General features: G+C 40.4%; 1 protein-coding gene across 2 annotated transcripts; it reads right to left on the bottom strand.

Annotated features, from left to right (window-relative positions):
• On the bottom strand, positions 1 to 25,164 carry LOC117805114 (thromboxane-A synthase-like). 2 transcript variants are annotated; one of them, XR_004629349.1, is made up of 14 exons: positions 24,493 to 25,164; positions 20,410 to 20,503; positions 19,864 to 19,916; positions 19,629 to 19,725; positions 17,552 to 17,668; positions 13,778 to 13,866; positions 13,542 to 13,690; positions 10,187 to 10,317; positions 9,753 to 10,100; positions 8,384 to 8,472; positions 6,189 to 6,326; positions 3,044 to 3,206; positions 787 to 943; positions 1 to 474 (listed from the first exon to the last, which is right to left on the bottom strand). XR_004629349.1 is itself a non-coding variant. In XM_034673721.1 (14 exons), the coding sequence occupies exons 2-14, from the start codon at positions 24,594 to 24,596 to the stop codon at positions 842 to 844; spliced, it is 1,674 nt and encodes a 557-aa protein (XP_034529612.1). In that variant the 5' UTR covers positions 24,597 to 24,639; positions 25,097 to 25,156; the 3' UTR covers positions 1 to 841. The 2 variants fall into 2 exon arrangements, 1 of the variants encoding a protein (XP_034529612.1); XM_034673721.1 differs by having other exon boundaries at positions 1 to 943; positions 24,493 to 24,639; positions 25,097 to 25,156.
• Between the last annotated feature and the right edge of the window lie 213 nt (positions 25,165 to 25,377).

A 25,377-nucleotide genomic window follows, 5' to 3' on the forward strand; every position in this document is an offset into this window, starting at 1 on the left:
TCAAGGTATGTTTTTTTTAATTCACCACAAAACAACCAGTTCTGAACGTCCAACAGATACAATCAGTCCTCTGCAACTCCCACACACAGGATCAAATACATGTTCAACTTCAAACTTATAAATCACATCATCAAAAGAAAAGTGATAAGAAGCTTTCACTTTATTCATTATTCTGACACATTTGATCAACAGATTCAAGTAATCTGGATTAAAATTACAAAGTGGATTTCCTGTCCTTTCCACAAACCTCTAACATAGCAGCTTTCAGGTGAGTGCAAAACGTTTTCAGTAAATTTGAATTAAATCAGCAACACATTGTAACACAGGTGACAGAGGTCCGTCCTCTAATAACATGAGCTGATGTCAGCCTCTGCTGTCAATATCTGTGACTGTATGATTCATAATCAGTTTATTAACCATCAGTCATAGAGGGAATATTAAAATGAATGCAACAAACAGCAGCTACTCATACAGGGGAAGGAATGTGCAAACGTATTGGTTCAGCTGCACAAGTTTCAATCTGTGTTCATTGGATTAAAAACAAAGATCATTAGAAAAGATAAAATATTATATGCTCAGTTAAAGAAAAAAATAACTCTAAGAGAATAGACTGAAGCCTTGTTTTCCAGATACCCTTTACAACAGACTCCAGTGTCTGACTATCTTATCTTATCTTTAAAATCACAGCAAAAAAACTCATTATTGCTTTATGGTGCAGTTAGAGGCTGATAGCTGCTCTCTAAAGTAGAGCAAGTCATTCTCCCTTTGTTTCCAGCCCCGCTGAAGAAACCATATGCAGGGATTAAGAAGGTCAAGAACATTCCTCCACCGTATTTCATTCTTAATTTTCTGATGCAGGATTCACTTGGTCTCTTCTTTGAAGTTTCACAAAAATGCCATTCTTTGGTCCGAGATTGTTGGAAGACTTCAGCTCCAGAGGAACCTGCAGAGAGGAGAGAAAACCATTTAAACAAAACATTTTCAGCTCATTTCAAAAGTCTGTCTTTAGTTTTTAACATTTTAATCTGAGCTTTATTGAGAGGATAAAGAGGACTGGGGACTTCACTGCAAACAACTGCTGCACTATGGTGAAAAAGACACTACTGAATGAAATTGAGAGTTTTCAATGAGGTGAAGAAAATGATCCATATGTGCATAAAAGTATTCATTAAAAATGTGTGAAACTTTGGTGCGCAGGCTGACCTAGCAGTTTGACTCCTTGCCATGACCCTTTGCTACATTTCCTCCCTCCTATCTCTACTCCCAACAGTTCCTGTCTCTTCTCAGTTTTCCTATCAACAAAGGCAAAAACATCCCAAAACACGACTTAAAAAAGAATGGTTAAACAAATATGATCCCAACCACACAAAGCTCAAGATGTCCCGCAGGAGGATTCACTCCGACAGTCTTGCAGCTGGAGAAGTTGTCTGAGGAGAACCTCGGCTGGCATTATTACACATTTCTGTGTTTGTGAGGTTCTATGTATCACCAGATTATAAGAAATAATACAGGAAAATCTTTCAAAACTTGCTAATTGTGGCAAACTTGTGGAATAATGTGCTAAAGGAAGTTGTTGGAAGTCAGGCAACAGCGCTCCCTAGTAAAACCCCCATGCAGCCAGATGTCCAGACACTTTTCAGGTGTCATTTTGCTGAAGCACAGTATCTCAAAGGATACTTATTATTTCAATATGGTTGCTGTGATTTAAAGGTGACATATCACGCTTTTTTCATCAATATATATTGGTCTAAGAGGTCCCCAAAACATGTCTTTAAAAAGTTTATGCTCAAAAAAACACTTTGAAATCAGATTTTGGTCTGCCTGAAAAACCCTCTTCTTCAGTCCTCCTCAGAACACTCTGTTTTCTCTCTGACCACGCCCCCTCAGGAAGTGGATGTGCCTCGGCTGTCCAGCACGTTGATCTAATGTTTACATGTTGGCTGAATATACACGGCTGCTCACAGATCACGTTACTTCAACCCTCTGAATCTGATCCAGAATCTGATCCTGATGGAGAGGCGCCTGTAGCAGGACCTTTCTGAAGGATTGGTCACAGATTTAGTGTTTCTTGTTGTTTTATTTATCAGTATGTAGACGTGTGTCTTGGTACACAGCTACGAACATGTAGCTATGTGGCTATGCTAACTAGCGCTAGCACTTATCCATGACAAATAAAAATCATCCACTAGATCTTCAAATCTGCAGACGTGGGGAGTAAAACCGACCTCTGCCAGAAAGGCAGCAGGACCTTTCTGAAGGATTGGTCACAGATTCTGTGTTTCTTGTTGTTTTATTTGTCAGTATGTAGACGTGTGTCTTGGTACACAGCTACAGCTACAGCTACGACATGTAGCTATGTAGCTATGCTAACTAGCGCTAGCACTTATCCATGGTAAATAAAAATCGTCCACTAGATCTTCAAATCTGCAGACGTGGGGAGTAAAACTGACCTTTGTGTTTATTAAGACAGCCTACAACTAGCATGCCTCCCTCCTAAGCTCCTTGTTAGCACACATTTGTGCAGGTAATGAAAAACGGAGGGGGGATTCAGTATTATTTTATACAGTCTATGGGCTGAACAAGCTCCGAGCTCTGACTCCGTGACAGACCGGATATTGTTGTTACGTAACAAAAACACTGAAGTCTGAAACGGCTCGTTTCACACACATTTACAGAAAGGTGGAGAAATCAGAACAGGGGCAGAATGGATTCTTTTCATTCTCGGGGGGTTTGTAGACATGCCAGGGACACATATTTCAGGTAGAGAACCATTAAAAAGTCAATTTTGCATGATATGTCACCTTTAAAGTGCAAGCCTTATGATTGACATATCAAGATAATATCCATCTAATAGAGAGACAGAGGAACTGTGCATCCTCTGCATTAAACCACAACAACCCATGAAAATACACCGATGATGTCTAAACACAAAAATCAGATCCAACCCTTTGACAACAACAGTGCCCTCTAGTGTGTGCACAGCAGCAGACAGCAGTAGTTTTTACTGGTTGTTGTCTTCAGTGTCGTTGGTTTTCAAACCCACCTTGGTCTCTGAGCAGGCCACGATGTTGAACCTGTGGAACAGACGCACCAGAGCCATTTTGATCTCCAGCTGAGCCATCCTCATCGCAACACAGTTACGAGGACCGGCCCCAAACGGGAGGTAGACGAATGGATGTCGGCTGGCCTTGGCCTCTGGAGTGAACCTGGAGATAAAACAGGTTTTAATGTTGAAAAATTAAAAGCAGCAGCAACAGGAATCTTAAGTAACACAATATTTAATTTAGCTTCAGGGAAATAAAGGGAAGAAAGGTCTCAGGGTCGTTTATAGGGAGAAGGTTCTTCTCTCAGACTTGAGTTTATTTGACTTCTGTCCATCATGTTCCCATGAACATGCAGAACACACACGGGATACAGTGGGAGATATTGTAAAGATTTAAGAGACTGACGCTTCAACTGCTGCGGTGATGTGTCTTTACATGAAGACAGACTCCAGCTTGTTGACAAAAGAGCCACAGCAGCATCTCTTATTTGATTATTTAAATATCCAGAAAGGACAATAAGATCTGCAACGATCAGTTATCAAACATTCATCATCAATGAAAGGTTGGCCTTGAATCTATCTATGTTGCTGTTTCTGACATGTCATAACTCTCTGTTGCATTGGTAATGGATTCAGGAAAGACAGTGTTAAGATTTGTGTACCTTTTTAGGTAACACTTTACAATAAGGGTCCCTTAATTAGCGTTAGTAAATGCATTATTAAGCATTAATTAACAGTTTAATAATAGTTTAATAACCGTTATAATGTATTACCTAACATTTACTAACACATTAGTTAATGCATTAATAAGCAGTTAATTAATGTCCACTGCTCAGAGTTAATTAATACATTATTAAGCATTAATAAAAGTTACAAAACTTAATTAGTTAACCATTAGTGAATGCTTTCTGGACCCTTATTGTAAAGTGTAACACATGCATCACTTAGGTAACACATTATAAATGCTAAACTGCCTCATAAGCATAAGCATAAGCGTGTGCATCACTTTTAAGTGTCCTCTGGAAACACTTCTGTTGTGTTGCTGTCTATTTGCAGCGCTTTTTTTAATGTGTAGTGCTGTTGTCTTTGCATCGCGTTTTCTAAATGCTGCGCATGTGTTATCAAATTGATGAAGATGTTTTCTTAATTTGCTTGTGTTTTGTCTTTTTGCATGTGTTTTCTTAAGTTGCAGTGCTGTGAGCTCTCAGGGCCACCGTACTTCTCTGTGCCAGTTGAGATGTTATCTGTGATTATCTGTTTTATTCTAAATAAAATGTGTTGAATTCTTTATATGTGTTGCTTCAACTACATTTCAACTCATTTTGCTTCAGCGTATTTGTTACCTAAGGGATACATGTGTTACACTTCACAATAAGGGTCCAAAAAGCATTCACTAATGCTTAATTATGGTTAAGTAATGCTTATGAGGCAGTTTAGCATTTATAATGTGATACTTAAGTGATGCATGTGTTACACTTTACAATAAGGGTCCAGAAAGCATTCACTAATGGTTAAATAATTAAGTTTTGTAACTTTTATTAATGCTTTATAATGTATTAATTAACTCTGAGCAGTGGACATTAATGAACTGCTTATTAAAGCATTAGCTAATGTGTTAGTTAATGTTAGGTAATACATTATAACGATTATTAAACTATTATTAAACTGTTAATTAATGCTTAATAATGCATTAACTAACGCTAATTAAGGGACCCTTATTGTAAAGTGTTACCCATTTTTATGCAGAGTCATTGGTAGTTATTTTCCAGGCAGATGATGCCTGCACAACTTAGTGCTTTGTGTTCATACGAGTCTGGTGCTGCTTTGTGTTTTTTTTTTAAAAAGGTGCAGCAGAGTGCTGCAGTGGCAGCTTGGTGTCCACGGTGTTTTGGTCCATTAGAGATCCAGCATTTGAGGGGGGAGGTGGGGGTGTGACATCATCTGCTCCAGAACAGCCTCACAGTGTGGAAAGCAGTGCAGTGAGCTTTTTTTCTCCTATAGAACAGCAGTTAGTAGACGAGTGAGATAAAAGTATCTGTCTCCCAGTCCTGTCTACCACCAACAGATCAATTTAAATGTTCATCAGAAAATTAAGTACATTTAACCGAGGTGTAAGAACGCTGCTGTGGAGCTTTCTGCGATCTCAAGACAGCAATGCTGCACCACCACACTTCATTTTAGGACACATGAGCATGGGGTGCACAGCAACTAATGTACTCAAACATCTTGGGTGCTGGCTGTGGAATCATGAGCTGTATGACTCTCTGCCATCCGCAAACTCAAAGCACTTTCTGTCGCTCCCCACCTTCTACTGTTACTGTACCAAAGCATCATCCAACCCATTCTCCTCTACTGTTCCCCCTGCTACTACAACATGCTAACTGTCTCCAACAAAAACAAACTCATACGCACCACAAACACTGCCACCAAAATCATCCGCCTCCCCACACCCAACCTGTCTGACCTCAACAACAGAGCCATCATACACAGACGCACTATAACACTGGACCCCCAACACCCCCTCTACTCAGTCTTCACACTACTCCCCTCCGGTCGCAGATACAGATCCCCATACTGTAGGCGAGCCCGGTTTGGCAGAAGCTTCGTCCCATCGGCCATTGCACTGCTAAATAGAATGCCATTGTAATGTGTCCTGTGTGTTTATATGTGTCCGGTGTGCATATATGTGTCCTCTGTGTTCATATGTGTTCGGTGTGTTTTATATGTGTTCAGTGTGTTCATATGTGTCCAGTGTGTTTATTTGTGGGATAAGGTGCACCATTGTTTGAGGCTGGGTGGATGTTTATTGTTTATTGTGTTCATACATGTATTCCTGTACAGACAGTGGCAACCAATCTCCTTATTAAGGACAAATAAAGATCTATCTATCTATCTGTATAAATTGGAAAATAGCAATGATGTTTGCACTGAGCAATGCTTGACTTTGCAGGTGCCCTTGTTTTTGTTTATCAGAGAGGTGCAATGACAGTGTTTTGACTTGGGAGCTGTTAAAGTTCCATGCAGCTGGAAGTTATAAGAGACGATGAGAGCCGAGCAGTATTTGACAGTGACAGTTCAGCCATGTATTACATTCAGGTGAATCTGATGCAGACACTACAGCTGAGCTGTAAGAGCTTTCTCCTACCTCTCAGGGATGAACTTCTCTGGCTCCGACCAGTGCTCGGGGTCGTAGTGAAGGAAGCCAGCTGGGATCTCTATTGTTGCTTCTTTGGGGAGGAACTGGCCGTTCACCACACAGTCGTGGTCGATCTCTCTCGCAAACCTGTGAGGGAACAGAAATCTTCTTTCAACGTCTGTCATCCTTCCCTCCATCTGATAACTGTAATACTTTGATCAAGTGATTAGAAAAATGTAACCTTATTAAAGCACTAAGGGCCTGATCTACTAAGATTCCACATAACGAGCGCTAATTTGCGTGTGCAAATAATAATTTTGCACATGTTATTTCTGGGCGTGTTGCGGGTGATCTACTAAGACTGCGTGCGCAAATGATAACAAGTGCAAAAGGGATGCGGACCGCCCTTTAATGAGTATTTTGCGTGTGCTATCGGCTGTCACCATGGAGAGTTTGAGAGAGTAGAGTGGTCTTAAGCGATAAATGAAGTCTGAAGTCATGGAGTTGAAGGTCTCTGTGGAGGAGGGAAATAAACACATCGGTGAACTCCAGCAAAGGTGAATGCTGTGAGAAAAAACAGAAGATCTGCCGATGAAATAAATGCATCAACTCCAAAACGCAATCAGCCCCCCTTTCCTCCTGCTGGGTGACCTGGGGGTCACCCTGGGTGCCCCGGCGGTACCTGTTTGCTTCCAGTCTGGGTCCTTGGCTTGTCCCCTGGCCTGGGTCTCCCGCAACGCGTTGGGTCCTTCGGCCTGACTGCTCTCGCGGCCCGGGTGCTGGGCTGAACTGCTCGGCTGATCTGACCCAAGTGGTATCATCTGCACCAGTGGTGGTCTTGTTACACAAATAGAACACAGCACGGCGGCAACCCTCTGCGACCCAAGCTTCAGTAATGATTGTGGACACTAAGGGTTGCTTAATCATTAGTATCACCGCATGGTGTTTTTGGCGTCATGGTGAGATGGTCCCTCTCCATCTCAGTGTCTTAGGTCTCTCTCTCCTTCTCTTTCCCTGTCCCTTTGTATATCCTTATGTAATCTTTCTTTTACTTTCTTTTATTTATTTATTTATTTATTTATTTGGCCCACCTAGATGTGCACGCCCTCTTTTACAGAACATATTAGCTGTCAATAAAAGATAGGCCACAGTACTAAGAGGGATGGTGATGGTTGCATGCACACAGTCACAAGCACAGAAGAAAAAGGTTTTCTTTCTTTTCTTTTGCTGCAAGAATAAATTGCATTAATATTTGACAGTTTGTGACAAACATGACACAAACCAGAAACATATATGCAGACAGGGAAAAAAACAAACAAAAAAAAACCGCAATCAGCGTTTTGATGGAGTTTAAAGAGCAATTTGATGAGGCCTGTCCCTGTTGCACCTTCTGAGCGCTCATTCTCCAAGTTATAATGAACTAAAAACCCCTTGATGAGCACGGTGGGACAGGAGAGACTGAGTGGACATGTCATGTTATCTATTGAGAATGACAGATCAAAGAAAATGGACATACAGTGCATCGTGGGCAAGTCCGCGGAGCTTAAGGCTTCTTCAAATAGTGGTGAGTGTGCCGAGTATATTGATTTTTTGTTTGTATGTGAAGATGTGGGCTGCAGTGCCAATTTTACTAAACATTATATCTGTTGATACAGTAGCTTACTGTGCTCTCATTAGTTAAAAAAGTTAAAGTGGGTGTCAGAATGATGCGGTCGCTATCCGTGGTGCTGAACTGCTTTGAATTTGTGTTGTTTTATTATTTTTTCATTACAAGAAAATGCAGTGTTGGAGGGGTTTCTCCATAGGAGATATGGCATGTCTCCTTTTTGTGACAGCCATTTGTGCGTAAAGCTGTACCAGTTTGCACCTGCCTTTCAAACGTGCTAAATATAGACGCAAAAACAGCGCCCGCTATCTGCTTCAGGTTTGATAAATCACATTGCGTGTGCTAATTGATTACATTTGCATCTCCTCCTCCCAGTATTTTGCGCGTTCTGATGATCTACATGTATTCTGCATATTCATGAAGGCAAACACGCTAAATGGATAGCGAGTGCTATTTTGCTCATTTGAAAGATGTAATCCTCGGTGCTTTGCGCACGCTATCAAGTTTGCACGTGTTTTTATACACGCAAACCTTTGGTAGATCGGGCCCTTAGTCTAGAACAAGCACACGTGACCTTCATTTAATGTGCCATATTCACCTGAACCCAGGAGGGTAGAGACGCAACGCTTCACTTATGACCATATCTAAATACTTCAGCTCCTGGACATTATTGTAATCTGGTGAGTCCTGCAACAGCAAAGAACAAAACAAACATTCAGAATACTACAGTAAAACATCAAACATGTGTAGTCGATGACAGCAAAGGTTTCTGTGCACAAATGTGTTTGTTTGTATGATACATATATCCACAACTCACATTTATGGAGCCTTAAAAAAAAAGTACAAAGGAGCCTTAATAAAAATCAATTCTAATATTGAGTCATAACTATATATAAAAAGTCATAGTTATGTGAAAAACAATCATAATAATCATATAAAAGTCATAGTTGTAAAATAAAACATTTAAAATTATGAAATAAAAAAAAAGTTAAACAATAAATAAAACTCTAAACTTACTAATATAGTAGATTTTTCAAAATTATCATGTAAAAATTCAAAACAAGAGACAATAAGCACATTATAGAAAAAAGACAAAACTATGAGATGACAGGTCAATATTAAGTGATAAAAAGCAGTAAAGAGATAAAATTTATAATTCTGAGCCAAAAATTATTTTTCAATAATCAAATTATTTATACATTATTATTCTATATTATATTAAATATTGTATTGTCCAAAAAAAGATGTTAATGGTCAAAATTATGAGATAAAAAGTTATACGAATAAAAAAGTTATCATTCTTAGAGAAAAACTCAAAACACAAAAGTCATAACTCTATTAACAAAAAGTCAAAACTGTGTTATAAAAAGTTAGAAGAATAAAAAAGTCATAATTTCAGATCAAAACAAGGAATAAAAAGCCAAAAAAAGAATATTAAATTCTGAATGATGGATATAATGTCCAAATGATGAGATAAATAGTAAAAAAAACAGATAAAAATTCAGAATAAAAAGATTCAATTTGAAAATAATGTCCTTATTTTGACCTTTAATCTTTTTACCTTATTAAAGTTTAAAGTTGATATCATAATTTTAATTTTCAAAATTAAAAGAGGAAGTCATAATTTTCTTCAACCCTTAATCTCATGTATTTTACTTATTTTTAGTCTGTTATATTACTCTTGTGCTGTTATTGACCTATGAGTCTGAAATAAAGTCTGTCTATCTATCTATCTATCTATCTATCTATCTATCTATCTATCTATCTATCTATCTATCTATCTATCTATCTATCTATCTATCTATCTATCTATCTATCTATCTATCTATCTATCCATCCATCATAATTTATACTTCAGTTTGGGACTTTTTCCTATCACAGATCATTCTTTATTCGCTGATGGAAACTGACTTCTACAAGACATTCACGTAACTCTCTTCAGATCCTGTGAGCATCAACACACTCACATGTCTGGTGAACAAATCATCCACCTCCTTCTGAACCCGGCTCTGACATTCAGGGTGGAGAGCCAGCAGGTAGCAGGTGAAACCCAGCGTGTTGCTGCTGGATTCATACCCTGCCAGAAAAAAGACGAAAGCCTGACCGACGATCTCGTCAACCGTCATCATCTTTCTCTGCTGATGCCTGCCGGGGGACTCGTGAGTGCTGGCTTGCTCGTCCTGGTCGGAGGCTTGTGTCCGCTGGTTCCTGTTATCGAGCGCCTCGGCATGAGTCGCTGAGTCAAACTGGTCCAGAGACACTCTCTCCCTGTCGGTTCGTGCATCCAACATCAGCTGGAGGAAGTCTCGACGCCTCTACATGCAAAGAAATAAATCAATTGATCATAACACAGTTCGTCTGAAATATAAGAGGAGCTGATTTTTAATGTTGGGAAATTCACCTGTTCATGAGGCTGCTCGTCTCTCTGCTTGATGATCTTCTGAATGCAGTTGATGAAGAACTTGTTCATCTTGTCTCGTCGTTTGATTGGGATGAGTGCTGCCAGAGGAGCGGCGATGAACGGGAAGGCAACTGGATGCAAAAACAAGAGTTCAATCAGACAAATTTGAAACGTTTATCGTAGCAGCAGATCATTGTTTGTGTCCACGACCTCATCCCACAGATTGATTTTTCATGCACATATTTGAGAACATCTTCAATCCCTTTGTTGGACCCTGCAGGTGGAAGCTGGGAGGCGGTGGGACAGCTTTAGTTGTACGTCTAAGCCAGGGGTGTCAAGCTCATTTCAGTTCAGGGGCCACATACAGCTGGAGTTGATCTCAAGTGGGCCGGACCAGTAAAATCATAATAACTTTGTTTTAGTGCAAAAAATGGATTCATGAAAAATTGGATTATGAAGTGCTCTGAAAAGTCTATGAATTTCCACCGGATTATGCAAACTGCAAACTATTCTTTTTCCTCACTTTGAGAGAAAAAAGTCCAAGAGCGCTGTTCAGGTGAGCTCCATCTATGATGGTATACGACCCCCAGAGGACAAATCTGAAATAGCAGTTACTCTTATTGAGAAAATGAAAAAATGTCACTTTGCAAAGACATCCCAGGGGCCGGACTGGAACCTCTGGAGGGCCGGTTTTGGCCCACGGGCCGTATGTTTGACACCCCTGGTCTAAGCTTACTTGCAGGCTTTGCTCCACACGCTAACTTCTACACTCACACATGTCTGCACAAAATAAAACCACTGGTCCCCAAACTTGATCTACCTCTTTGTGACCATGAAATGAGAGCATTGGGCAGTGTAATTGTTGAAAAGAGAGTGTTTGTGGGTTGGAACCCCAATCAAAGAGCACCTCACACCAAAAGAGGGGTTTTGTGTGTTCTGTGCTTTTAGAGAAGAGTGATGAGCTTACTGTTGTGATAAAATAATAACGATGAAACCGAAAGAATGAAACCACATTTTTCCTTCTTTCATAATTTCGCTGTGATGGTCATGAATGCAGCGACGCCTGCGAGCTAGTTCAGGCAGAAAACTTGAGCTGCAATGCCATACACGTCACATGTCCCACTCTCATAACCATCATCCAATCCTGCCCTCTGCCTCTCAAATTGGCGGTCTATTTAAACTGGGAAAATCTCCCATCTCTTCCTCTGCCTGTCAACGCCTCTGCTGCTGCATGCCTATTGCTGAAATGTTCTTCTTCCCCGCCGCCTCCCCAGCATCCACCTGCAGGCTCCGGGGTGTTAAATATGTTTTGCTCATCACTCCTCAATGTCTGCATGTAAACTTATCTGCAGGGAGTGATGAGGCCGGAGCCTGGGCGCCAAACATGAATATGTATTTGCTGCTACAATAAACAATTTAAAGTTCATACATCTTCTGTTATTGGCACTTGCTCTGCATGCAGTCCGTGCTTCAGTTCTTTCTTAATGTGATAAACATTTCTGGGACCGACTCAGGGAAATGCTGTCTGCTCGGTGTCTTGCAACTTGGCTTAATTGTACTATCAGGAAAGCCATAGCCCTAACTACATATCGTTAACCCTTGAAATGGTGACCAAAGACTCTGCTGAGGAGTGGCTGAAAAGGAGTTTCATATTCAGGTCTGCTTGGGTCACTGCTAAGATGTAGTCCCATATTTAGGGTTAAAACATAATTAGTTTGGTAAATGTTAAAGCTGGGGTTGGTAGTCAGATTTAGATACACTTTTTGTTATACTGGTTAAAATGATCTTTATGTCCTGATGGTAATCAATACATAAAGTGTTCTTAAAAAAAAGTGAAAGAAAGCTGCTATCTACAGCCGGAGTAAACCTGGGAAAACACCAACCAATTACTGTGTTTGGGTCCCAAAATTTTAAACCAATCAAATCCTGTCCTGCCGTTCTGCCCGCCTCCTGCACGTACATTTCCCCTGTACTCTGAGTCCCCGTCCACTGCCTCTGCTTCCCCTGACTCTACTGACTGCCCCTCTCGCTCGTCCTCAGGCCTGTCCCCTCTGACCTGATGAGGTGCTTTGCTCAGGACTGTAGTCCGGATCAGAGTCTAAAAAGCTCTCACCATGGGGCTCTGACAAGCAACAGTTTTTAACTTTCACTATGAGAATGTTTTGGTGAGGATCGGTTTTGAATCAGTCACCATCATATGGTCGAGAATCAGCGGCGCTCGTGCATGTGAGCGGGGGGGCGTCGTTTTGGAGGAGCTCTGAGGGAGGAGGGGAGTAGTTAGATGGAGTCCTGAAGACATGCTACATTCAAACTCATGCTAGTTTTCCGGGACTACTAAAGCCCAAGATCCACAGGATGCGTCGCGTTACGTTACGGCTGCGCCGCGCACGTCGCAAGAAATAGGTTCCCATTCAAGTCAATGCTCTAGAGTCCACAGGGCGCGCTGCGGCGCGTCTCAGCTCCGTCTCTGGAGCGTTCAGCCGCGCCGCTCTGCCAGAGATACGCGGGGAGTCTATTTTCGCCGCTCCCAGCACGCGTCAATCGACACAGAAATGATCGAACTATCCCGGAAGTCAGGCACGAGGATCGTATGCAACATCCGCTCACTTTCAAAATAAACACCATGTGCAAACACAAGATCGTAAATTTCACCACTTCTTCAACATTACGTCATAACCTGTGGCATCGGGCCAGACGTCAGTCTCAAAAGATATCCGACACCATGGATGAGGAAAAGTTTATACTGTGTTGTTCTCGCGCGTTTTGGAGTTCTCGAGGGATCTTGAGTTTCCTGCTCCGGAGTGCGCGCCGCTCCAAACACGCATCCTATGGACCAGGGCGAAAGCCCCGGGACGGAGCAGAGCCGTGTCGCAGCCGTAACGCGGCGCACACGCATCCTGTGGACTCCCCGAGTAACCCTAGCTTTAATTGTACTAAACATGTCAGGAAAGCCATAGCCCCAACTACACATCGTTAACCCTTGAAATGGTGACCAAAGAGTCTGCTGAGCAGTGGCTGAAAAGGAGTTTCATATTCAGGTCTGCTTGGGTCACTGCTAAGATGTAGTCTCATATTTAGGGTTAAAACATAACTAGTTTGGTAAATGTTAACACCCCAAGTCTGTATCTTCACTTCGTTTTCTTCAAATGTAACATAAATCCAGAAGAACTTCAGAAACACTTTGAATAATTCACATGGTATGGTACACTCTACTTTATGTAGCAGTGAAAAGTAAACCCCCCCTGTCTCTACTCGACGCTTAATTCATATTTTATTCTCTTTCATTTCTTTTCAATGTCTGAGAAGGTGAACTTCCATATTTATAAAAGTAACGATACAACTAGACTGGACTCACGGAAAAACAACATGATGGGCCTGAAGAAAGAGAAGGTGAAGAACATCTGTGCGTGCCTGACGAACGGGTCATCGGGGTTGTTTTGAGAGTCCACCTGAGTCGCAAATGCCACACTGGCGATGACATCCATGGTGAAGCAGCCAAAACACCTGCAGGGAGAAACAAAGCGTGAGGGATGGAGGACAGAAACACAAACCTTCACACTGTGTCACTCTCTTTACTCTGTGTGTGATTACTTGTTGATGTCGAAGGCCTCTCCTGACTCAGCGTAGATGTCAAGGTTGTTCATCAGAGTGTTGATGGTTGTGTTGATCAGAGGGACCATCTACAGGGGAACAGAAGAGGCCGCAACATGAAGCAGGTTCTGTTTAATACTTTCTACTTCTACATGATCAACAGCAGCAAACCAGAACTTAAAACAGTCACTAAGGGTGTCCTGAAACAGACCTTAAAACAGTCACTAAGGGTGCCATGAAACAGACCTTAAAACAGTCACTAAGGGTGCCCTGAAACAGACCTTAAAACAGTCACTAAGGGTGCCCTGAAACAGACCTTAAAACAGTCACTAAGGGTGCCATGAAACAGACCTTAAAACAGTCACTAAGGGTGCCCTGAAACAGACCTTAAAACAGTCACTAAGGGTGCCCTGAAACAGACTTTAAAACAGTCACTAAGGGTGCCCTGAGACAGACCTTAAAACAGTCACTAAGGGTGCCCTGAAACAGACCTTAAAACAGTCACTAAGGGTGCCCTGAGACAGACCTTAAAACAGTCACTAAGGGTGTCCTGAAACAGACCTTAAAACAGTCACTAAGGGTGTCCTGAAACAGACCTCAAAACAGTCACTAAGGGTGCCCTGAAACAGATCTTAAAACAGTCACTAAGGGGGCCCTGAAACAGACCTTAAAACAGTCACTAAGGGTGCCCTGAAACAGACCTTAAAACAGTCACTAAGGGTGTCCTGAAACAGACCTTAAAACAGTCACTAAGGGTGCCCTGAAACAGACCTTAAAACAGTCACTAAGGGTGCCCTGAAACAGACCTTAAAACAGTCACTAAGGGTGCCCTGAGACAGACCTTAAAACAGTCACTAAGGGTGCCCTGAGACAGACCATAAAACAGTCACTAAGGGTGCCCTGAAACAGACTTTAAAACAGTCACTAAGGGTGCCCTGAAACAGACCTTAAAACAGTCACTAAGGGTGCCCTGAAACAGTCTTTAAAACAGTCACTAAGAGTGCCCTGAAACAGACCTTAAAACAGTCACTAAGGGTGCCCTGAAACAGTCTTTAAAACAGTCACTAAGAGTGCCCTGAAACTGACCTTAAAACAGTCACTAAGGGTGCCCTGAAACAGTCTTTAAAGCAGTCACTAAGGGTGCCCTGAAACAGACCTTAAAACAGTCACTAAGAGTGCCCTGAAACTGACCTTAAAACAGTCACTAAGGGTGCCCTGAGACAGACTTTAAAACAGTCACTAAGGGTGCCCTGAAACAGACTTTAAAACAGTCACTAAGGGTGCCCTGAGACAGACTTTAAAACAGTCACTAAGGGTGCCCTGAAACAGACTTTAAAACAGTCACTAAGGGTGCCCTGAAACAGACCTTAAAACAGTCACTAAGGGTGCCCTGAGACAGACTTTAAAGCAGTCACTAAGGGGTCCCTGAAACAGATCATAAACAGTCACTAAGGGTGCCCTGAGACAGACTTTAAAACAGTCACTAAGGGTGCCCTGAAACTGACTTTAAAACAGTCACTACGGGTGCCCTGAAACAGTCTTTAAAACAGTCACTAAGGGTGCCCTGAAACAGACCTTAAAACAGTCACTAAGGGTGCCCTGAGACAGACTTTAAAACAGTCACTAAGGGTGCCCTGAAACAGACCTTAAAACAGTCACTAAGGGTGTCCTGAAACAGACCTTTAAACAGTCACTAAGGGTGTCCTGAAACAGACCTTAAAACAGTCACTAAGGGTGCCCTGAGACAGACCTTAAAACAGTCACTAAGGGTGCCCTGAAACAGACCTTAAAACAGTCACTGAGGGTGCCCTGAAACAGATCATAAACATACGTCAGTTTCTAAACAGTCTGTATGATGAGCTGAGATTAAAAAGTGTTTGATGTGAGTTTTAAACACAAAATACAAAACGTGAAATCATAAATGCAATATAACAGAGGGTGGATTATATTATATCTGATTGTTTTTGTCTAATGAAATAGAGTAATACATTCTAACATCATTGATAGAAAATATATCAATGATCAGTTATTCCTCCTGTTAGTTTTCCCGTTTGTTCTGGTTTTCTTCATGAAGAGAAGTCTGACAGTAAAGTTTGTCTGTCAGTAAAAACACTTGTTATATTTCCTGTCAGGTTAATAAAGTTCCATATGAGGCTGATCATTAATGAGCACAGGATCTGAAAAGAGTTGCATGTTTTATATTTTCCCTTAAAGTAATAAATAATTTAATTGTAGCTTTTCTGTATCATTCAAGTTTCTTTACTCTGTTTGTCCTCTTTTTTTGTTCTTAGGATGTATCCTCCATATTTGTGCACTGAGCACCAGTTCACATCAAGAGGAGGTTAATTTATCTCAATTCAATATCAAACTACTAAACTTTTTGAGCACAGCTTCAGCACAGCTCTATCTATAAAGCCTACTGTAGCTTTAAACAACACTGTATACTACTGGATGTAGTTTTGCGTTAAGTTTCTAGAATTATTTTCTTTCCATTACATGGGAAAACAAGTCAGTTGTTTTCTTGAAATCCTTCTGTATGGCTGCTAAATGAAGAGCTGAAGTTTCAGACAGCTCGTTCTACCATCCAGAGTTACTCACTGTTGGCAGCATGCATCAAACAGTGAGAGAGGAGAGAGAACCACTCCACTGCTGCTAACTGTGCAGTAAAGTAATAACAAATATCCTGCCTGTAAGGTCATATTTTATTCTTACAACAGTTTTATTTCACCTTACTTGATTTAGTTATTTATTATCTAGTTCAAATTTGGTCACTTTTTAAAAATTCTATTATTTTTTTTTTTAAGTACAGCATCTTATTGTCTTTTAATGGTTTAATATTTTAATGTTTTATTCTCCTATTAATAACTTTTATTTTGGTGAGTTTTAACATCTTATTTTATCTCCAGTGTTTCCTCATTAAGATATCATGAGAGCGTTTCCTCAGTGCGTTCAGCAACTTCTTTTTTATTTTCAATTTATTTATTTATTTATTTAATTTGTATTGTTGTCATTACTATTGTTGCATATACTGTGTTCTTAACCTTAGGATTGTGAGGTGGGTTTGGGGTCGGGGCTGGGGTTGGGATTAGGATGGGGGGTCTCTTTATTTTTATTTCTATTTTTATTATTATTTTTTAATTCTATTTGAAGTTGTTTTTATGTACAGCACTTTGTATTACAATGTCATTGTATGTAAAGTGCTTTATAAATAAAGTCTGATTGATTGATTGATTGATTGATTGATTGATTGATTGATTGATTGATTGATTGATTGATATCCATGACGTCTCCTGGGTCAACTTTTCATGTTGGAAAATTACAGAAATACCATCCCCCAAAAGTACGCAGACTGTCTTTTTCATAACACACAACTTTCTTAACTTTTACTTCTCACATGTTTGACTTGAACTTTTAACATGAGCCAGGTTCAGCAGTGCTTCAACCGTCACTAGAAAGAGTGCAGGAAGTCCAACATGCCACCAGATGTGACTGTGTTTGCTGAAGTCAAGGATCAAAAGCTCTGAATCTTTCAGCAGCACAGATAATAAAGCTCCAAAGCTTCATAATTGCTTGAGGCTTAAGATACCTTCCAGCACAGATAGTTACACCTGGCTGTCCTGAAATCTTCACACCTTATCATCCACCAGTAACAGAAAGTGGATTCACTCATTCAATTGTTTTTAATTGCAGCTTTCACTCCATGACAGAACTTTTTGTTGATGATTCTAGTAAATATTAAGTGGCACACAATCAATTTGCTCTTTCAAATCTCACCTCTTTCATCTTGGCAGCACTGAACGACGGGGTCAGGATGCTCCGCACTGTCTTCCAGCGCTCGTTCCTCAACATGAGCAGACTGTCGGCCATGGGTTTGGTGGCGAAGCTAAAAGCCTGCAGAGAGAGACAGGAGAGGACCGGCACAGACGTCTGTTATTATCACATTGTCCAAACTTAAGATAAGATGAGATAAGATGTTACTTTATTGATCCCCCCGGGGGGAAATTCAGTTGTTACAGCAACCCAGACATAAGTACAATCAAGAAAGAAGTTTCATTAAAGGTGACATATCACACTTTTTTCATCAATATATATTGGTCTAAGACGTCCCCAAAACATGTCTTTAAAGTTTATGCTCAAAAAAACACTTTGAAATCAGATTTTGGTCTGCCTGAAAAGCCCTCTTCTTCAGTCCTCCTCAGAACACTCTGTTTTCCCTCTGACCACGCCCCCTCAGGAAGTGGATGTGCCTCGGCTCTCCAGCACGTTGATCTAATGTTTACATGTTGGCTGAATATACACGGCTGCTCAGAGATCACGTTACTTCAACCCTCTGAATCTGATCCAGAATCTGATCCTGACGGAGAGGCGCCTGCAGCAGGACCTTTCTGAAGGATTGGTCACAGATTTTTCTTGTTGTTTATTTATTTTTATTTATTTATCAGTATGTAGAAGTGTGTCTTGGTACACAGCTACGAACATGTAGCTATGTGGCTATGCTAAATAGCGCTAGCACTTATCCATGACAAATAAAAATCATCCACTAGATCTTCAAATCTGCAGACGTGGGGAGTAAAACCGACCTCTACCAGAAAGGCAGCGGGACCTTTCTGAATGATTGGTCACAGATTTAGTGTTTCTTGTTGTTTTATTTGTCAGTATGTCGACGTGTGTCTTGGTACGCAGCTACAGCTACAGCTATGAACATGTAGCTATGTGGCTATGCTAATTAGCGCTAGCACTTATCCATGACAAATAAAAATCATCCACTAGATCTTCAAATCTGCAGACGTGGGGAGTAAAACCGACCTCTGCCAGAAAGGCAGCGGGACCTTTTCTGAAGGATTGGTCACAGATTCTGTGTTTCTTGTTGTTTTATTTGTCAGTATGTAGACGTGTGTCTTGGTACACAGCTACAGCTACGACATGTAGCTATGTAGCTATGCTAACTAGCACTAGCACTTATCCATGATAAATAAAAATCATCCACTAGATCTTCAAATCTGCAGACGTGGGGAGTAAAACCGACCTTTGTGTTTATTAAGACAGCCTACAACTAGCATGCCTCCCTCCTAAGCTCCTTGTTAGCACACATTTGTGCAGGGAATGAAAAACGGAGGAGGGATTCAGTATTATTTTATACAGTCTATGGGCTGAACAAGCTCTGAGCTCTGACTCCGTGACAGACCGGATATTGTTGTGACGTAACAAAAACACTGAAGTCTGAAACGGCTCGTTTCACACACATTTACAGAAAGGTGGAGAAATCAGAACAGGGGCAGAATGGATTTTTTTCATTCTCGGGGGGTTTGTAGACATGCCAGGGAAACATATTTCAGGTAGAGAACCATTAAAAAGTCAATTTTGCATGATATGTCACCTTTAAGTAAAAATAAGTAAAAATTAAATTAAATTAAATTAAATAAGTAAAAATAAGAATAGATAAATAAAGCTAGAATACAATTTAGATATATACAATGTTACAAATGAAATTTAAATTAAATAGAAGTAATTACAGGCAGTATTCAAAAAATTCAGTAGTGACAGGTTGACATGGTGTGATTATAGTTGGTAATGACAAATTAAGCAATAAACAAAAATAATATGGGTATGTAATATGACCATGAGTTGTAGTTACAATAATAATGTAATCTAACATAATATAATAATAATATGGCAAGATAATTATATAATACAATATATTATGGGGGGGGGGGGGGGGGGGGGGGGCAGTGGTCAGCATGGTGCAGTCTGTGGCCTCCGTTACTGTTTACCAGTCTGATGGCGGTGGCACTTGCGTTTGAAGTGAGAATAATCAGAGTGTTCGTGTGAATGTTTCTGTTAAAGCGCTCACCATTCTGTTGGAGAAGCTGCTGAAGTCTCTGACCATCACCTGTCTGAGCATATCCGGGTCTGCGATCACAACCACCGGTGTCCGGCCCAAATAATACCTGAGACATTCAAGAGGGAATCTCACTCTAATTAAAACCTCAAAGACTGCTGACAAAGGTATTTCCTAAACCACAATAAGAAATGTTTGGACCATAATTTCAACAGTTATGTATGTAGAGGGTATTTATTCTGCTCACCCACAGACTCTCCCGTGTGTCTTTATCAGTTCATTCATAGGTTCAAAAAACCCCTGTGGAGAAAGTTGGAGAACAACATGAGCAGAGTCTAAAAGTGATATGGCTCACATTCTAACATGACGATGATCAGAGGAAACGTGGAAACTCTTTTATTTGTCTAAGAGTGAAACGGGGAAATTTTAAATGATAAAAAATACAGGAGTTGAATTTGCAAACAAGCGTTGACTTGTTTTCTTCCTGAAAATAAAACAGTTACCAAAAATCACATCTTTGTTTTTTTTAATGTGCAACCTTTTAACTCTGTAAACCCAAGTACATCTCGTACTCTACAGGGTTTGTAATGAGCAACAAAAATGGAAGCTTTACAGGTCACATGTTCGGTTATGATCCAAAGCTACTTCAGGTGCAGTCGGTGCACACATGAAGAAGTATTTTGGAGGCTGGACTTTTCTAAAGTTGGGGCCTCATAGTCTGATCAAAATGTTGACAGAGGTTAAAGACAAAAAAACATAAAGGAAGGAGGGGTGGAAATAGATGATATCTCACCTGGCGAAAGATGAATATGTTTCCAAAGAAAGGCACGGGCTTTGGATGTTTGATGCCACATCGAGAAAGTACAGAAAAGGGGTAAACTGAATACCTGGAAGTGAGAGAGCAGAGCTGAGCTGGATAAGGAGGAATTAAAAAAAAAAAAAAGCAAATACAAAATGTGGAAATGATGATTTATGAAGCATTACTCATAATTAGAGGGGATGAAAGTGCTCTACAGAGTTAGAAACAATGAATACATTAACAGCATTAATATACAGTTGAGGTCAAAATTATTAGCCCCCCTTGTGAAATCAGATAAAACTCTTGATTTCTCCATGAAAATGACCATTAACAACAAGTGTTTATAGTTTATGTGTTTCCAACATAACAAAGTCAAAATGTTCACTATGTTTGACTTGGATATTTTATTGATGCAATGAATTGGAACAAGAAAAGTTAAAAATGACATGTCCAAAATTATTAGCCCCCTGGCCCTAAGTAGTTAATAGTTCACTCTTTCTGAGTCACACCTGACAACAACCTCTTCAAGTAGTTCTTTACAAGGTTGGCACATGTCTCTGGGGGGATTTTGTCCCATTTTTCCAATGCAAATTGTTCCAGCTGGTCCAAAATACATGGTTTCTGAGCATGGACATTCACTTTGAGCACCCGCCACAGATTCTTCACAGGATTTAGATCTGGGCTCTGTACGGGCCACTCCAGGACCTTGGTTTTGGTGTCCTTTAAGAACTGTTTGACCAATTTTGACGTAAGCTTTGGATCATTGTCTTGCTGGAAGACCCAGTGCCGACCAAAGCCTAGACTAAGAGCAGAGTTCTTCACATTATCCCTCAAAATGTCAACATAACTTTCTTTTTTCATGATGCCATGCACCAAAACAAGGCTCCCTGTGCCTGAGGCTGCAAAACAGCCCCACAGTAAGATGCTCCCTCCACCATGTTTAATTCTGAGGACCGTGTTCTAAACACATGTTCTTGGTCAAACATGAACAACATCCATATTCCCAAAGTTCCATCAGATCAAAGGATGGACTTCCAAAACTCATCTCTACCTTTCTAATGTTTACGGGTAAACCTCAGTCTGGCTCTGATGTGCCGCTCTTTGAGTAAAGGGGTTCTTCTGGGACGATGGTCCTGAAGCCCACTATGATGAAGATCCCTTACAACTGTGCTCCTTCAAACATCAACTTCAGAGGAGGTCAGGTCAGCAACAATCACCTTGGCAGATGTCCGGGGCTTCTTGTTGACATCTTTGACTACTTTCCTCTCCTAAGTTCTTGAAATCTTGTGTTTTCTGCCATGCCTAGGTTTGTTTCTAACAGAGTTTGTCTCCTTGTACTTTCCAATGATGCAACATACAGCTATTCTAGAAACTGTAAAACGCCTGGAAATGACAGTTTAGCCTTCGCCCTAAGAGTTGTCTCTCTCAATAACATGTTCAAGTGCCCTGTTTAGAGTCCCTTAAGTAAATCTCAAAGCTGTTTGAATGCTCAGGTGTTGTTAGGAAGCCAATTGACTGACAGGTGTTCCTAGAAAACAAGCTGACTGCTCAGGTGTGTTTTAAAAGTAAAAATTCACATGGGGGCTAATATTTCTGACCATCCCAATTTTCACTATATTTGATATAAAGTTATCCTAAAAATGTATTTCACATTCCAAAATGTACCAAAGCTACTAAAGAACACTGGTGAATGTTTGCTTATATCAAGTTTTATCAATGATTCAAACATTGGGCAGAATTTAAGGAAAATGTTCCAGAATTCCTGGGGGGCTAATCATTTTGACCTCAAGTGTATAAAATATGTTTAAATCTACGATTGGGAAAGAAATAAGACTTGAGGCAAAAATAAGAAATCAAAGTATTTAAAAACCTTAGAATTAACTGATTACTCATATATAATTTACTGTATGCACCTGACACAGATTCACCTGCTGGTCTTGCCTTAATGGAAACTAATTCTGTATAACAATCCACTCCAGGAAATCCTCCACGAGGATTCATGATCACAGTTTGCTCCATGTGTGTCAGGCACAGCCTTAACCTGTCCCAGAAACCCCACACAGGGAGGCTGAGGGGGGACAATCTATCTACAGTCTTAAACCTCAACACAGAGTTAAAATGCTTCAAATTCATTCAAATATTTCATTAAAATATATTAAAATAGAACGTAACAGTCTATTACAAAATTATTAAAAGTAATTAAATTGCAAATTTGATGAAAAGAATAATAGTACTTCAAATATGACTTGACATAGACAGGGACTTTTTCCACTATCACATAAGAGTCCATAAGTTTGAAATGTCTGTGTAAAAAAGTTATATAAAATATATAGCATTTTCCATTGATGCCCCTAAATCATGGAATACCCTCCAACAGACTTTAAAGTTGATATCCATTCCCTCTTTTGCAGAGTTTAAGACTATGATCTTTGACCACTGTGTCTCAAACTGTATCTGTTTTAATGAGTCTATTGTTTCGTGAATGATTGTGTGTTTGTTCGTTGTTTCTAATGTTCCTGTGATCTCAATGACATTGAAAATGAGGGAAACCTCAATGTCTTTTTGAGAAAAAATAAAGATTTGAATTGAATTTATTTGAATTGAATTTAAGTAAACAGCAACTGGCAGTTGTCCAAAATCATCCCAGGACTCAAAAGTGGCTGCAGCCAGTGGGAGTTAGTGCTGCTGGTGAAAGATGTTGGAAGATTGGTTGCAAACAGCCATCCTCTCTTTGTCTGCAGCCCTGGAGTCACTGATTACCTGAGAGGAACTCTGTGTTACTGGGACTCACCTTACAGCTTAGGTCATGCTGCTTTAGTGAGGAGGCTAAGAGACTAATGTTTATTCTGCTCCTCTAATTATTATACAATGCACTGATAAGAAAAATGCTGCCTGTGTCCTGAGTGTGAAAGACCTGCAGGGATGAGGCAGGTTCGGGGTGCACTCTTTTAAGACTTTTATTTTGAAAGGGACAGTGTGTAGAAACAGGAATATTTAGTGATATCTAATGTGAAAACTGTAGATTGAAACGCTCCAGTGCTCACTCCTACCATCAGTGAACCATCCAAAACGAAGACAGCTCATGTCACTCCCCTGCTCATTTCGCTACACTGGCTTCCAGTTGCAGCTCGCATCAGATACAAAACTCTAATCATGACTTACAAAGCAGTCACCAAAACCGCTCCAGTTTACCTGGAACCCCTCATCCAGGTCTACTGCCCTTCTTGCCCGCTACGCTCAGCCTCTGAAAAGCGCCTAGTGCTTCCAGCACACAAGGCCTCAAAATCAAAATCACTAGCTGGACTCTTCTCTTCTGTTGCCCCTAAATGGTGGAATGAATGTGCCAACTCCATTCGATCTGCAGAGTCCCTCTCTACTTTCAAAAGACAGCTAAAGACCCAGCTCTTTAGGAAGCACTATGCACTTAGCTAGACTGTTCTCCACTGTTGTCCCCAGTGGCAGATCATGTCTTCCAGCTACAGTTGACTCACACTGTCCTGCTCTACTCTGGGAATCTGTGTTCAGCTCTTGAGTGACCCAGCACTTGGTACTTTGGTCATTATTGTGGTGATGTTAATTGTTGATGATGATAATGGAAGGTCCTAAATTGTTTGGTTGCTTCATTGTAGATGTTCCTTATTTTACTATAAATAAATAAATCCTTATTTACTTTTGTGCATTGCCTTTACACTGCTTGGCAGTACCTGCACCCAAATGGACTTGAAGCACTTTGTTACTCTTACTGATCTTGTTTCCTCTTGTCTAGATCTTTGCTTGTGTTGTTCTTGTTCTCGTATGTACGTCGCTTTGGATAAAAGCGTCTGCTAAATGACATTGTAACATTGTAACATTGTGAAGCTACGGTGACCTTTGAGGACAAGAAGCTGCAGTGATGCGTGATAAGTCTGATCCTCTATTTGTCAAGTCTTTTTAAAACGTCAAAACAAATCAATACAATACAAATTCTTTAGAGCAACAACAACCACCAATTTTGTCTTCTACATCTTTAAATTGGTGCATTTCACACAGCCACTCACCAAATTACAAAACAAACAAGTTTAAAATACAAAAACCCACCAGTAGAGGAGACCCAGGAAGATGATGAAGAGGCTGAGAGTCACTGACAATCCACCAGCTTTAAGGTGAAATGTATTCAGGAGGTTGATCACAGACTCCATCATGTTTGAGTTCCTTCAGTTCCTCGCTGCCACCAGATGAAGCCGTCTGCTGCTGAATGTGTGTTCATGAGGAAGAGTAAAGACAGTGCAGAGTGAAAGACAAAAACCTTTCTTTTATCAAGACACTGTGTTAGATCACGTGACTGTCAGATTATATAACCTAATTAAAACAAATAAAAACACACACTATGTGTATTTTTTAACCACATCTTCCCATGACTCTGAGGACTTTGCTTGCATTTTGTTTTGTCTCATGTTGGTCAATAAGTTTCCACAGCAACATGTTAATTATTGGTTTCTGCAGCTTTGTCTGGAGCTCTGAGGATGCTCACATTCCCCCTGCTTTGTAAACATTCAGACATTCTTCCTGTTTCATAAACAGATGCTGCATTTGAGATATTTGAATTAAACATGCAACGTTTCGATATCAAAATAACAGCAAAAACGATCCTGAACAGCTAACCATGAGTGCTTTGCTGAAGTGAAAACTTAACTTGACACACCGTGAACACCTTGTGTAACTTAGGTCATGTGTGATGCTAGGCTACGAGGCACAACACAATATCACAGGTTTTTAACGTGTCTGAAGTTAGGAGTATGGAGTAGGAGTATTAAAGCCATGGATGAGAAAAATGAATGAGAGGAGGAAGAGTTTCATACATGATTCACTTTGAGACAAAAGTCAAATCACACTTCTGTATAAAGATATTTCCAGGTCAAAATGCTCCACCACTCAATAGTAAACACAAGCTTCTCCTGCTTTTTGTGTCGGTTTACTTGAGAA

Source organism: Notolabrus celidotus, chromosome 21, assembly GCF_009762535.1.
Source record: "Notolabrus celidotus isolate fNotCel1 chromosome 21, fNotCel1.pri, whole genome shotgun sequence".
NCBI lineage: Eukaryota > Metazoa > Chordata > Actinopteri > Labriformes > Labridae > Notolabrus > Notolabrus celidotus.

What these genes read in the sequence shown, in the direction of transcription:
- LOC117805114 (XM_034673721.1), bottom strand. Translation starts at nt 24,596, where the DNA reads ATGATGGAGTCTGTGATCAACCTCCTGAATACATTTCACCTTAAAGCT. An exon ending in GTGCTGCCAAGATGAAAGAG is followed by an intron (nt 13,867 to 17,551) that starts GTGAGATTTGAA and finishes GTTCCCCTGTAG; the next exon opens with ATGGTCCCTCTGATCAACAC. An exon ending in GAGGCCTTCGACATCAACAA is followed by an intron (nt 13,691 to 13,777) that starts GTAATCACACAC and finishes TTCTCCCTGCAG; the next exon opens with GTGTTTTGGCTGCTTCACCA.